A 15995-nucleotide genomic window follows, 5' to 3' on the forward strand; every position below is an offset into this window, starting at 1 on the left:
AGCCATCAGGTACATGGAGCAAGCCTGGACCGAACACAACATATACACAACTCTAGGAGAACAGTCAGGGTTCTATGCTGGCTGGTGATGATGCAGAAGATAAACATGCTATAGAGATTTTCACAGGAAGTTGGGTGAGACCTGTAGATGGTTTCTTATATTCTCTAAAGTTTTATTCCTTACAGAAGGTGCCCTGCCACTTTCACATGTGTTCACCTGAGGTAGACTTAAATATGTATGATTTGTTTATTCAGAGATTCCAGGGTTGGAATATATAGAACCGAATATATGATGTTTGGATAAGTAATTCAATACATGCCCTCAAGCATTAGCTAACCAAACATAATAATTTGATGAGTTAATAAAATATTAAGAGTGCTAGTTTCTGATAATGGTAAAGTAGTTATCAGACTAACCCTCTGCCATAACAATTATAAGCCTGAAAAATATAAAAAATGATTGAAGGTATCAGAGTAACCCAAAGCAGGCAAAAACTAAAGGGGGTGTGACCTTTTGAAGAAATGCTCATTTATCTGTTGCTGATTACAGTTGTAAGATATTCTTTGGCAAAGAAAAGTCCACTGATTATCTGATCCCTAGTCCCTGCCTCCCTCTTTTCTGCTAACAGAAGCCCAGTTTGTTTAAGTAGCAGTTAATAATAAGTAGTCATTTAGTTCCAGGGGATTGATCATGATTAGTCTAAGTCAGTGACTTTCAACAGGGATGTGATTTTTTTTCTTCCTTCCTCTGGTGACATTGAGTCACAATGGGAGAGAATGTTACTGTATCTAGTGGATAGAAACCAGGATGCTATTAAACACCCTGTCATACATAGGGCAACCCCCACAGTAAGAACTTTCTGGCTCAAAATGTGAATATTGTCAAGGTTGAGAAAGCCTAAAACAATCTTGGTTTTCTTAAGAAAATAAGATAATATCATTTTCCTTGGCCTGTGATAGGCCCATGGGCTGCCATGTGAGAAGTAAGTGGAAGACTACTGGGTGTGGGTTCCAGGAAAGATTTTTTTCCTGATAAAGAGGAGCAGACTGAGTTGACACCCAACTCCGCCCCTTTTCCTTTTGTGTTATCTATCCTTCCTTCAATATGGATATGATGCTTGTGTGAGAAGATACATCAACTGTTTTAGGATCAAGAAGTAACAGTCTTGGAGTGGAAAAGTTCAGGAAAAGAGAGAAAGGGCTGGAATGCCTGATTGTATAATTTCAGAGCTGCACCAGCTCTGGACTTACATAATCCAGATCAGTCTCCATCTCTTTGGGTCACCGTGACTGGGTTCTCTTTATTTTGGGGCTGAAAGCATTCTTTGGAGATGCACCCAAAGGAGCCTGTTGTTATCCCACACATCAGCACCTGGATCGCCTTAGCCCTGTTGCCTCCACTTCTCTCACCCCATGGCTTTGCAAATCCTAGGATTCCACCTTCCTGCTCTTATTGCAGAAAACCAATGCTGTGACTACTCATGGAGTGACTGGGAAGTACGTGTTACTTGAAGTTCACTGCCTGGCTCTGCTGAGCCTGCTGTTCCTTTTGTCAGCCAGACACCAGACCCAGGGCTCCCTCAGCTCTCAGGCAAATGTCTGAGGCTGGAGCCATGTTGATGCGAAGGGCTGAAAACACATTAAGACACTGGCAATTGTTTCCTGGGGTCTCAGGGCTTATCCAACTCTGAGGTGAAAGCATGTTCCTGAGCACTAGGGAAGGAGTTCCTGGCTGTCACGTGAGTCCCTCACATTTATGCTTAGCCTCTGACCTTAGGAAGGGACACACCAAGAACTCACTCCTCAAATGGTGCAGCCTACACTGCAGCCTTTTTCTGAAGTTGTCTTTGCATGCCCTTAGCACATGGCCATAGGAACATGATGCCTGGCCAAAGCCAACCATCTTGCATTCTGGCTCATGACTTTTCTTATTCACCCAAACTAATCACTACAATAGGGAGAATCCTAGGGCACTCACCAGCCCCTATTGTCTGACGTTGACCCCCACCTCCTGGTCTGCAGAGTGTGTTTGACTTTTGCCAAGAGAGCTCTTCATTTGCTCCACTGCTGCCCCTTTTTACTCCCATGGCCTGAGTTGTGGGCACGGTTTAGCTGGGGAGTGGCATGAGGGAACTTTCTGGGGCATTGGGAATGTTCTTCATCTTCATCTAAGTGATGGCTCCATGGAGTATATTTGTAAAATGCATTGAGCTATGCCCTTAAAATCTGCATTTCATTGTATGTTATATCTCAATAAAAGTGTTGATATATTTATAACATTTAAAGCACAACAGAATAAAATTCAGCAGTTCTGGGAAGTAAATTCACTGGTGATTGCTACAGCACAGCAGCCTTGAAAGTCCTGTGCTCTGGAGCCAGTCTAGGGCATCCTGGGCTGTAGTCCTTCCTCGGGGCCAAGGAGGGCAGTCACAGCTCCACTTGCATTGGGTGGCAGAGGCTGCCTGAGTGCAAAGCTCACCCACACTGACTGCTGAGATGTGGGCTAAGCTTCAAGGTGCTCTCCAGTCCAGGCAGGCAGCACAATCAAGACAGGCAGCACATTCTAAGCAGAGTAAAAGGCACTGCTTCTGATTATGCAGGGAATAAACACTTGGGTGCTTGCTAGTTGGGCCAGGTGAGCATGCCTTACCAACCTAAGCCAGAAAATTGAGCTTGGGGCCAGCCAGCTTGTCCCTGGGGCTGCTGAGAAGCAGAGTGATAGGGATAGTTTGAGGTAACTGGGACTGAGGATTTAGCTCAGTGATCCCATGCCTGCCTGGCAAGCCCAAGGTCCTGAGTTCAATCCTTGGTACGGAAAAAAAAAAAAAAAACAGTTGGAAGTAACTCTGTCTAGCAAGGAAGGGTTAGTGAAGGGAACAAGACTTTCTCCTAAAGTGAAACAGTTAAAGTAGGAGAGCTAAGTATTCAGGTCCTGTTTTAATTTGTGATGGAGACAACTACTCCAGAAGCCACCACGTGAGGCATTAGACCAGTCCCAAAGAGGCTCACTTGGGTTATTTTTAGAGACATTCATGGTAGAGGCTGGACCACCAGAGAACAGGCCTCTTGGAATCTTGGCTTCAGTTTTCAGGAGGCAAAGTCACAGCCTCAGACTCCAGAGTCCAGTCTGCTGTGCCCGGTGTCGTTGTTTATTGTCAAAAATTCTCAAGGAAGAGCTGGGCATGGTGGTGCACTCCTATAATCTCAGCACTCAGGAGGCTCAGGCAGGAGGATTGTCATGAGTTCAAGGCAGCCAGGGGCTACACAGTGAGTTCAAGGCCAGCCTGGACTACACAGCAAGACCCCATCTCACCCACCCCACCAAACAAAAACAAAAACAAGACCAAAAATTCTCAAGGGATTCTTCAGGGGACATCCTAAAGAAAAACTCTTGGAAACAAGAGTTGTATGACCCATGCCTTCTGCTGTGCACATGTGTAACATTCTGGATGTGCACTGCTGAGTGAGGACAGTACAGGTAGGGAGAGCCTGTCTGCTAGACCAGTAATGAAAGAAGCTTTATTATTGTAACCTACAAGGAGAAAGTACACTCATGTGGCCAGGTTACAGAGCTTGGCATTGTGTGGGAAGGCAGAGGTACAGAACTCAAAAGAGCAGCTTCTCTCTCACAGGCAGAGGCCAGGCTGGGTCCCCGGACACTGACCCCAGGTCAGGGGCCCAGAACAGGCGGATCCTCTCTCCACATGGCTGACTCAGCCTCAGAGCCCAGGAATCTCACCACAGATGGAGAGTCCCATGAAGGACAGAAGCTGGACTTCAAAACAGGAATTAGGGTCAATTTCCAGGGCAGTACCTGTAAAGTTTACAAACAGATGGACTTAAGACCCCAAAGCAGAGCAGATACATTATGAGTTGCACCTAAATTGAACATGTGCTCAGGAGGGTTCAACTAGCAAGAGACTGTGAGTCTGAAATGAAAGTGTCCCCTCTCTAACCCTCCTGCCACCCCTGGGAATAATTAGCTATGTACCTTCTTTTTCTATTGCTTTTACTGATCCTTAATTATCCTTCATAATTCCATACCCTCAAGTTCTCCATGGTTTCCTCCTCTTACAAAGAAGGCTTGCCTGTTGGTAAACTTATAATAAGGTACAAATGACTGGCAACAGCCTGATGGAGAGATGTTGCTGACTACATTTGGACCAGCAGGCAGATCGTGAAGTCTCTCCCAGCTGATCTCTACTGATGCCCATCTCATGCCCAGCAAGGGTGCCAGTCTCTGAGATGCTCCTTTCCTGGAGTGTTTTATAAACACTGGGGTCTTGCCTCCCCGAAAGAAGCTTGAGAAAGAGAAGGACTGAGGACTCCAAAGCCTCTCTCTAGTGGCGGGATGTGGGGCACTGTGTTGCTCAGGCAAGGGATGATGGAGCCTTGAGTCGGGTAAGGATATCCACTGGTGGTTAAACCCTGGGGTGAGATGCTGGCCTTGATCTTCTCATACTGGTAACTGGGCTCCCCATTCAAGGGACTGTGGTGTCATGAAATCATCTCTTCCAGCAGGGGGAATACACCCTAGGCCTTGCCATTCTTACACCACTAATAAAGCAGAATCAACTGTCATTAAAGTCTGCCAATGACCTACATCTCACACTACATCTTTGGACGCCCCCCCCCCCCAGTCTTGGCTTTCTAGGTGAATTGTTAACATACCTTTTTTTTGCTGCTGGGCAAAGTAGGTGGGGAACGCTCTGCACATATCCTTCATGGCCATCCCATACTGGGCTAAGTTCTTAACCCGGATGGGTAAAACAGTGTAGGTCAGGCCTCGGGTGGAGGGGTAATGGTTGGAAGCCTGGAAAAGGTATTATAGAAAAATGGTGAGACAATAAAGATGGTACAAGAAGGAGAAAGAGAGGGTCAGAGATTTAGCTCAGTGGCACTGTGCCTGCCTTGCAAGCGCAAGGTCTGTAGGCACCTGGCAACAGTGCTTGTGGGTGATTAAGTTGATGTAAGCCCAAACTTGCCCTGGAATTTTCACTAAATGCAAGATCCTACCTAGCCATGAGAAGGTGACACTACCCCAGAAAAATCTATAACCTCCTGTGTGTTACTTTTCTGTCTCTTCTTTTCATTCTGATAAAGTAGAATAGTTTAAGAATTATTTATTGAATTCATATTATGCCTTTTCTTATTAATTCAGACAAATAGAGCACATCTGACTTTTCCCTTTAAAAATTGCTTTATTTTTATGTAACTTGAAGTATAACTTGTACTTTTTTCCAAGAGTAGGCAAAGCCTCCTGCCACAGACATGTATTATCCAAATGTCCTCTATAAGTCATTTAAGCAAATGACAGCAGATTTCAACAACTTGCCAAGGACTTTCTGCTCATTTTTAACTTACTGTTAGCAATGATTCCTTTTGTCATCTAAGAGGTTAATGAAGAGAGCTTCCAAGGTCCTAGGCTTATTTTCAATTAAAGACTCTTTGTGTGTGTGTGTGTGTGTGTGTATGTGTGTGTGTGTGTGTGTGTGTGTGTGGTGCATGGGGAAGGAGAGAAGGCTAAGGGATATGAATACTGCATGAATTCACTCTAGCATGTAAAGTCAACAACTTACACTCGCTGACATGTGGCTTGAAGCCTTAAGGAATACTTCAGAATGCAGCCATTACATGGAATTTTCACTGACAAAATTATGATTTGTTTTGAATGCACCACTGACTGGGCTCAGAGTCTATTGTACAATGGTGTGATTTCATAGGCATTAAGAATGAGCATGAATTGGCTGGATGTGGTGGCACATGCCTGTAATCTCAGCTCTTGGGAGGCTGAAGCAGTAGGATCACAGTGAGTTCTAGGTTAGCCTTTACTACACAACAAGTTCAAGGCCAGGCTGGACTACATAGTGAGACCCTGTGTCAAAAAAAAAAAAAAAAGAATGCTCATGAACTAAGTACCACATCCTCATCATGTGCACAGTATTGTGCTACGAGGTTGGATGCCAGTTAGAAAAAACCAGCAGAATGAGCTGGCCTCACTTACCTGGTTCACTAAGGCCTTGCTAATGTCATCGAAACTTGGGAAGACTGCTTGGTCCATCTTGGCCAGGACACAGGCCATCTTGCTAAATAGCTTAGCTGCCAAGAGGGCCTTAAAGCAACACAACAGAAACCTATCATTCAGTTTGTCACAATATTAAGGGACTCCCCATAGGCCCTGGCACCTTGCTTTCTTCCTACTGTGATGTGTTTTGCCCTGGACAACAGGGCAAAGGTGAACATCAGGACTTGCAGTGTATACCTACTGCTCCCCAGGGCTCTGTGTCCTTGTCCCCTATACTCTTGGTGGAGAGAGTTCACTCCCTAGGATTCCCCAGGTATTCTGCTACCACTAACAGACAGGTGTGACGGGAGGGGTAGGGACTTAGCTCTAATAACAAGGCTGAATTTAAGTTTCCATTCTGCTGCTCAGCAGCCTTCAGGGTCCTCAGTGGTCCACCCACGTCTTCAGTTTCTTCATCTGTACAGTAGGAAAACAGCCCCCCTCCCATGAAGCCGTCCTGAGGATGAGAAGGTGAAATGAGATGCTAGGGGCTCTTGAGTGTATTATGCAAGTTACAGTGTTCTCTTAGAATGTGAAGGGCTCTTAGGCTCTTTGGGTTGGGGGCACTAGACTCAGATTCCAGTGCTGGTCCTGCCCTGGGCACCCCTTCCATGTGGCCCTGTGTCTGTCATTTGGTCTCTCTCAGCTGGATCAGAGCAGTGGGTTTCTTCCAGCTGTGTCTGACAACCTGAGCACAAGGCTGCATCTGCAGAAACCAGTCTTCTCCAGCAAGTGTTCTGAGTTGTTGTGCTCCACCTAGTGGACTACTGTGGGATATTTTGTTGAAGAAAAGTGCATGCCTGCAAAATAATTAGAAATCACTAGACTGTGAGCCCTGGAAGAGGATCTGCGGACACATGCCACTGAAAAAATCAGGAGCGAGCTAGGTGAAGAACAAGGGAGATATCCAGGGAAGAGAGCATGGTAGGCATAGGTGGGAGTGGAGAGATGATAGACGTGGATGGGAGGGGCTGGCTGGCCGGGGCCGCTGGAACAGAGTGGGGAGCATGGTCTTTTACTCCATTTCATTCTTCAAGGCCTGCCAGGTGGGCAAGGTAGCAACTGGTGCTGTATCACAGATGTAGTGACTGAGGCCCACAAGGCTGAATGATGTCTCTGTGGTCGCAGTGCCTTTCTATCAGAGAGCTAGGCCAAGGCCACCATGCTCCCTTCCTAATCTTGCACCTTTCTGCTACTTCTTTCTACTCAGAGAGATGGTCAAGTTGCACCCAGAGCTTAAAAAGTGAAAATACATCATCCTTCTTTAGAAATAAACATTGAGATCTGGAATGGAGACAAAATGACTTCCATGACATATCTCCGTTATAAGAAATGGGGACTCTTTAAATGGCTTTCTTAATTCTGAGGCCTTTGGTGGCCACCTGAAGTGAATAATATCTCATAGGAACACAAAAGGATGCAGGATCCCTGTGGACCAGTGTTCTTCCTACAGTCTCTAGCTCAGGAAGAAGTCACTGTGACTGGAGGGAAGCTTGGTCCCTTACCTATAGACATGCATTTCCACTGAGGGCCTAGACCTAAAGAAGGCCAATGCAGATAGTATCCTTGCTGTCTGGGAAAGGATTAAGCTATATTTCGGAGCAGACAAGGTTTTATTTGGCATTGTAATTAACATATCCCATATCCCACATCTTACATTCTTGTAGTCCAAGATTCCATCCCATTCACTCAAAACATTGTTGTCTCGGATGCTGACTATACCTCGGAAGGCATTGACATGGATGACTTGAGTCCCAACAGATCTATCCAGAGGATGGTTGTCACTGATGTTCTGGGGAAAACCAAGCGACAGTGAAGAAAGCTGAAAGTTTAGAGTTTGTACTTTGTCCATACCTTGCAGGTTTAGGGATGCCTGCAAGAAATTTGAGGGGTGCCTTCCTTGATTATCACCTTTGGGATACTTCTGCTTAAAGTGGTCTAGACAGATTGTGCACCCTCCACCCTACTCACCATCAGAGCCAGAGATGGAGATCGGAAGATCACCAGGATGGAAATGACAATCTGAAATGCGAATAAATATTAGTGAACTTTTTTCCTTGGCCTCAGATGAGCTTAGAATCCTAAAGCCCTGCTAGGATCAGAGCCTTCTTAACATTTTAATATAAGAAGTGATCTAAATATATGGTATATATTTAAATTCATTTTTTATTAAAATAAAAGACTCATTGCCATTAAACCCCCTCAAAATACTTTTCCTCCTTTCAAGCACACTTATCCCATTGTTCTTGCCACTTTCTGAAGTAGTTCTGGAAGTCCTCTTTCATGTCTTTACAAGGCATGATAAAAAATACTGAAAATGCTGCTGCCAAGTGCCATTCAATGGAAAGGCTTGTAAAAACATTATGGTGTGTCCTCATTCACCTTATTCACTGGATCTGGTATCATACAACTTCCACTTTTTCCTCAAAGTCAGAATGATCAGGAAAGATAAGCATTTTGAACTGATGCAGGATATGGAGGCAGCCATGACAGTACAACTACAGACACTCACAAAAGAAGGCTTTAAAACTGCTTCAGAAAGTGTCAAGAATGATGGGATAAGTATGTTTAAAGCCAGGAGGAGTATTCTGAGGGAAATTAATGAAAATTTGTTTTTCTACTGTAATAAAATTTTAAAATGTAAACATTCACTATGTATTTTTTATTACATCTTTGTACTCTTCACCATCTCTCTTGCCCATGGGGCCTCACTGTATATCAGGAGTCTGTGGTTCAGTGTGTTTAAATGAGGCATGCTGACTACACAGGAGGAAAGTGTACCATTCCCTCAAGGACATCTCTTTTGTTGCTTCTGCTGCTGATCAATGGATGGGATATCAGGCAACCCCACCCACCACTTGATCTGTACACAAGGCAGGACCATCCCAGACTAAACCATAATTGCAGTTGTAATCCAGGTCCTTAGTCTTCTTTTCTCTACCTTCCTCTCTAATTCCAATCACTGGGGCAGCTCTTCTGGTTCAGGTCTTCATCTAAACTCCAAATCACTTGCTTGGCCCTACACTGCCCTCTGTCTACCCCTCTGGAAGCTGATACCCTCCTGATTTCCTTTCCATTAATTTTTCTCTCCTTGCCTGAGAATATAAAGGCCATACACCACTTTACACTTAATTTTGAAAGAGATTGCATGTTAACGTACAGTGTAACTCTTATAATAATTGTACTTAATCATTTCTTAGTGTGTCCTGCCCTGTCTGGTGAGGAAATTTTAGGCGTCAGAGAATAAAAGAAATAATTTAGGGGGGGATAGAAAAAGGCTAGCGTAAGAGAGTTCAGCAGGAACTTTTCCTCACCCCCAATAGATTATTATCTAGATGATGTAAGGCTTCCCCAGCTCAAGAGTACTCACTGCATCAGCCCAAACTGACAGGAACTCCCCCTCTCCCCCATCCCAACAACATCCATGCAATAGTCCATATGCAGTTCCAATAATAAAAAATAAAAGATATCGTCAGAAGAAAATGAAGCAGCTACTTGATGACTGATAAGCATAGTGCGGTGAGGTCAGCCAGCAAGATACATGAGATGGGAACGCAACAGGGTCTTGTTAAACTTTGCAAGTTGATGCCATATATGAAATAAATCCAGAGCTTTTCTTTACTGGTGATTTGTAAATAACCTAAACAGCAGAAGATGGACCCAAAATATAGGTATTTACCTAACTCCCAAAGATTCTTGACCTTGAAGAAGTTAGTTATTAGTTCTTTGAAGAAGCCCCGTCATTTAGATATTTCAAAACAGACTTGCCAAAGAAAGATTATGTGCCAAAATAAGATTTAAAATTTAAAAATTCTATTTGGGTTTAAATCAAAGAGTCCATAGAGGAGAAAAAGAACTTCCCCATGGCTATTTTGATTCTGAGAAAAAAGCACCTACATTTGAAATGAGAACATGTACTTACAAGGTAGTTCATGCTGTCTTTCTCAAGACCTTATACAACTGCATGCATAATAGAGTTTTCTATGTCTCATTTGTTTTCTAAAGCTGGTTTATATAGTCCCAGGCCTTTTAGTTATTGCCATGATAAAGGGCTCTGGGAGTAGTTAACCATGATCCAGATACTATTCAGGGGAGAAAAAAAAAAGCCAGCTTATATAATTACAGTTATCACTTTTCTTTAACTACATCTGAGTACATTTCCCCTTTCTCCTGATACCTCCACTGGTTCCAAGGCAAACATGGGATATGAACGAGTCTTTGTAGGCTGGCATATCCATGACCTTAGCCACTAAGGTAAGGATTGCAACAGTTGATCCCACAAAATGGCCCTGAAACACAATCAATAAGTTCACTGTTTCTACTTTTCAATTTCAGAAAAGATTTTTTTTCCTAACTGTGAGGGCCTTTGGAAGAAACTTCATAAAGTCCACAGAGACAGATAGAACAAGATTAGATTGATTGAAAAGCAATCTGGTCCAACTCTCATCCAAACCCAAAACCACACGGTTGGCTCTTTACTGCCCTTTGCCCACACACCTAGCTGACCTCATTTTATGTCTTTAAACATCTACCTCTGGTTGACTTTCCCGATAGTCTGGTATTTTGTTCCTACTATGTAGCTTTGTTTCACTTCAGGATGCTTTTTTCCCCCCTCATAAAAGACATTTTCTCTAGCCCTGGAACTCCTAAGACATAAGGGAACTATGGCTTACATACAATAATTTGAGCACTAATTTGATTGAGCCTTTTCATATATTATTTTTTTCTCAAGTTCTAACTGGTGGTGGCCCAGCTACCTAAGATCAGTTCCATAAGGCAAGAACCAAACAGATATTTCTTTTGAGAGAAACTCTACAGGTGAGGCTGGGTACTGGAAAGATTCAAGAGGGAAAGCAGGCAGCCCAGGCCTTGCAGTACTTAATGAAAATTTGCCATGGAAACATCAAAGAGATGGACTTTGGACACTCGCAGGTCACCCAGGGTTCACAGAATATTTTACTCAAATCTCCATTGTTCTCAGTACTTCAGAAACACCAGGCACAGACCACATACTCAAGCCATCGCTGACTAAATAAGTAAATAAAATGAACTAAGAGAATAGGTTTCAGAGGCTAACAAACAGCAGGCTTTGTCTCTAAATAGGTAGAATCAATGAGGAAGAAATAACAGTTAGCCCTTTATTTTGAATTCTAGTGAACTTGCAGGGAGCTTTATAGGGCTATAAGATTTGAAAGCAAGAAGAGATCTTTAAATATATTACAACTCCTCTAATGAAAACTGCAAAAATTACTGGGAGAGAAAACAGGGAGGATGATGACTTGCTGAAAATCCCAAGTAAATATAATGATGTATATTTATAAAGCACCTTAGAGCTCACAAACCACCCTCCAAATCATGATTTCATTTACTCCTTATGACCAGCTGTACAAGTTGGGGGAGCAGTGATTGGTGACCCAGACTACACATGAGGGTGTGCAGTCAGTAGATTAATTCTGCACTACAAAGTCCAACTCGCAACCACATCTGTTAGTGTAGAGTTGAAATTTGAACTCAAGTCTATGGACTTCTAATGCTCCAACCATATGCTTTCTCTCACAAATGTTCTGCCCTTTGGAGTTCATTAACCTGAAGCTGTAGATTAAAAGAGCAAGGGTTCTGGGGAACAAAAGTCTCCAGCTATAGTTTGCTTTTCAGATAACTATGTTGAGCAACTAATTTTGCTCCAATGTCTCCATGCATATGGGGATCTTGACCAAATTAACTTTTTGTAGCCCGTGTTTTGCCAATTTCATGCTGTGGTTCATAACCTAAGGGCTCTTTTCCTACTTCTTCCTATCCTTTCTTCAAGCCAAATTTAATCAGCATCCTCTTTTTATACTTCCTTCATTTCCATAAAAATATAATCTCTGCTTTGGAAGCATCACACTTATCTCCTTTGCTCTTTATATTTTTCTTGTATTTATTTCTATAGTTCTGTGATCATGCCATTATAGTTCTGAGATCATGTCACTTAACTGTAAACTGCATAAGGTTAGAGTCTGCATTTTGTTTTCTGCTATACCTCTAATGTCAAACATTTTGAACAGTACCTGATACAGAGAAGGTACTCAAAAGTATGTTAAATGAATGGATTGTACTGACAGTATATTATCCATTTCAGTAATCTCCTGGAGTACCCATCAATGTCTGGAAAATAGTATGCAGTAAATTTTTTGCATTTAATGGCAAATAATGGATTCATATATTTAATGACAACATAAATGAAGAAGACAAAATCTTAACAGAATAACATGCTTAACAAGAAAAAAATGACCTTTTTTATAAGCTCCAATTAAAAGTTCAATTATAAGACTAACAGAGAGACATCAATATTTTTGTCCCTGGATTTCAGGGAAAGTTGTGAAGAACAAGGAATGTGAAAGCTGGGCATCTACAAGCTGTTCACTTTTTATCTTGCATGCTGGAACCTTTGGCAAGAGCATGACTCCCTTGCTCTGGTTTCCTGTCCTGCTTGGTGTTTGTTAAACATGCTTGATTTTCTCTTTAATGTATTCACTGCCTGCTATAAACCAGAGATTTCCTCATTTTAATTTTACATGTCTAGTTTCATTCTGGAATCCAGACATCTGTATTCATCCCTGTAATAGTACTGATGTTTAACTAATCTTTTCACCTTTGCAGAACTCAGTGGGTATCAGAATTGAGGATTATTCTTTAAATTAATGAGGCTTTGTCCATGCTTTATCTATCCATACTACTTCCCTAATCTCTAAGGAAATACAAAATAGAAATCAATAAGCCAGTAATGTCTTTATCACCCACCAACAATCTCTCCTTTCGTCTTGTTTGATCATTTTTTTTTTTCCTACCGGGGATTGTAATGGAGACCTTGAGCTTGCAAGGCAGGTGGTGGCACCACTGAGCTAAATCCCCGGTCCCTGATCATTTTTTTTTTTTTTAATTAGTTCTTTCCACAGGATTTGATACACAGCGTATCTGGCCTTCATGGTATGCCAGCTGCTTTATATTCATTTCTGTATTAAGTTGTGATTATGTCCGTTTGTTTTCTGTGTTGCTTCCTCTACCCCTTCGATTTAACCCTCTCAACTTTCTTTGCCTCACTCACTCCTATGTGCATTCAGGAATCCAGGATCCGGTCTTTTGAGTCACTGACTTCCCAGACCCCTCTGTGCTCTTATTGTCACTTCTCTTTCCAGGTCAGTTTTCCTGGATGTCCTTTGTTTTGCCATTCTTGGACCCTACACCTTAATATTTTCCCACATAAGACCTCTTTGAGCAAGTATTCCAGCAAACACTATTTTGCTATTACCTCATATCTATGCCCTGAGCTATTCATATCTGTATCCACTTGCTTGCATCCCCATTTCTTCCTTAAGTCTGTCCCAAGTAAATGGGCAATCACAGTCCTTATTGCTCCCCATCTTGTTAGGCAGCTGACATTGTCATTTACACAGCTTAATGTTCTTATTATCAAATTTTTTATTTAAGTAAAAACTTCAAGACTGGTTGATTTTTCTCTCCAATGAGGAGTGACTGGCATTTGGAGCCCTTGCCTCCATGAATGCATCTAAATAGAATTTACACTCAAGTCAAGATGTTGGTAAAATTTTACTAATCTGGCTAACTTTCAGTAATGCACCAGACAACAATCTGATTAAGATAAGCTCCTGGAAAAATCCAATTTATGAGATGATACAATCTTACCTGTAGTTTTGTTGTATACATTTTGGCCTCCAAGAGTTGCAACTTTGGTAAAACTTTCATTTCAGAAAAGGTAGACAAGTGTCCTGGGCTTGGGTGGTAGGACGGCATGGCTAGGAGCTGTGTGCTGACATGTAATAACCTATGAACGGAAATGAGTAGACAAAGCTAGGGTGAGACACTCTTCTCCAGGCCCCTCACATCTCCATTAGGCCGAGTTAGGTGTCACCTTATCTAAGGTCAATATTCCAATCACTTGAAAGAATCTTACCTCAAAGAAAGTTTGGGTTCCCAGGAAATTGCTCCAAGATACAATTTTTCATCATAACACTTGTGCATGAAGCAATTTGTGCACATCCTGAGGCATGATCTATCCAGTTCCTTACATAAATGCTTTTACTTGCAGTGCTTCCCAAGCTTTCCGTCATGTGTTCTCAAAATTGCTTTCTGCACTCCACTTTTGGCAACATTCAGACTGAGGGGTGATGCATTCGTTCATTCATATCTCTTACACGTGGGAGGAAGGAGTGTGGTAACCAACCTTCCAGATTACTACCAATGATCATTGATTTCTGGAGTTCCTGTTTTTGAGTGGGCCAACCTGTGCAACCAGTGGGTTACTATGGACATAATAGTGTGAACCTTTCTAGGCTAGTTCATAAATCACATTGTGACTGGTGTCTTCTACTCAAGTTTTGGACAATTTGTTATGCAGTGAGAGACAGTTGATTTTATATTATTGGTATTAAATTCACATGACTTAAAATGTTCTATTTTGAAGTGATTGATTCATTGATGTTAGCAACATTTACAGTGTTATGGAACTATCTCCTCTACCTACTTTCAAAACTTTTTCCTTACCTCTAAAGGAACCACCACACGCATTAAGCAATTAGTCCTTGTCTCTCTTTCCCCCAGCCTCTGGCAATTAACAATCTGTTTGTAAGGACTTAGCTATTCTAGTAGGTCATATAAATGTAATTACATAATCTGTATCTTTTACTTTCATTTAAAAGTTCATCCATGCTGTAATATCTATACGTTCTTCATTTCTTTTTATAGCTAATATTTCTCTGTATGTATGTTTTGAAGAATGAGATTATCAAGTCATACAGTAATTTTATATTCAACTCTTTGAGAAACCACTGAACTCTTTTCCATTGGTGTTGAATAATTTTACATTCCCACTAGCAACATGTAAGGGCTCTGTTTCTCCACATCCTTACCAATTCTTGTTATGTTTTTATTGTAGACATTTTAGTGGGTATGAGATGGCATCTCATTGTGGCTTTGATTTGCATTTTCCCAATAAAGGAATCAGTATTTAAAACATGGGCTATCAAGGTGTGGATTTGGTCCATAGGAGGAATGGTACATTTAAGTGTTCCAGTCACTAACTCATTGATTCACTCAATGAACAAACATCCCCTGAGCACTTTCTACAGAGTAGGCCCTGATAGCTGCGGAGATCTTAAAGATGAAGAAGGCAAAATCTTTTCCTTAAAGATCCCTTGGCCAATCATTATACTCACAATTTTGACTTTCTGTCAACTGGGTGACATGAGATGTTTAATTTAGCATGAATTTGAAATCTATTCTAATTGTAAGCAGTTTTTAAGGTGACAAGAAGAAGTGGTAGAAGACTTAGACTCAAGTGGGATTCAGAAGCCAAGGTTCTGAGAGTCCATTAAACAACATTGTTAAGCTTGTGGTTTTGTTTAGGGCCGAACCTTCCCAGGATAAATAAGTGAGTCTTTCCTTGCAGCTCCTACTTAGCTCCTCTCAGCACCTGTCCGGTGCCACTAGGGCTGGATCTGGATTTCCTTTCTCTGAAGGATAACACAGCTGAAAACACAACTTTGTGACTTGGCTTGGAGTAGGTTTGGAGTTAGGTTGGTTAGTGGGAGAGGGGGTTGGGTGTTTTGCCCTTTAACTCTCAGTTCCTATCCCTGAGCCTGAACTTTGGGCCAGACTCCACTCCTTCTGTCCCTGATCAACACAGCATTTGCCAAGAATGGCCCCTGCCCATTCTAATGCTGCCATAGTTTTGCTCATTCCTTTAACTTAGAAAGATTGGGAATTGTAAAATTTGCTTATACTGAGCTTGAATCCTACTGCCTCTCTGCCTTCACCCCCTGCAATTTCTCCACTCACCTCAGCTCTTACCACCTTCACTTCTTCACTCTTTTTTCCTCAGGGACTTTGCATAGTCTATTTTGTCTGTCTGGAACATTCCCACTCAAGAATCC

At 42.1% G+C, this 15995-nt stretch overlaps 1 protein-coding gene across 1 annotated transcript; it reads right to left on the bottom strand.

Moving 5' to 3' along the window:
• Positions 1-3498: 3498 nt before the first annotated feature.
• On the bottom strand, positions 3499-10113 carry LOC101702194 (gastrokine-3-like). The gene is made up of 6 exons (XM_087216246.1): positions 9986-10113; positions 8035-8085; positions 7721-7855; positions 6004-6111; positions 4671-4812; positions 3499-3813 (listed from the first exon to the last, which is right to left on the bottom strand). The coding sequence occupies exons 1-6, from the start codon at positions 9995-9997 to the stop codon at positions 3719-3721; spliced, it is 543 nt and encodes a 180-aa protein (XP_087072372.1). The 5' UTR covers positions 9998-10113; the 3' UTR covers positions 3499-3718.
• Between the last annotated feature and the right edge of the window lie 5882 nt (positions 10114-15995).

The sequence above is a fragment of the Heterocephalus glaber genome, unplaced genomic scaffold, assembly GCF_053883595.1.
Source record: "Heterocephalus glaber isolate CG9 unplaced genomic scaffold, H.glaber_assembly_v1.0 deba00001457, whole genome shotgun sequence".
Classification (NCBI taxonomy): domain Eukaryota; kingdom Metazoa; phylum Chordata; class Mammalia; order Rodentia; family Bathyergidae; genus Heterocephalus; species Heterocephalus glaber.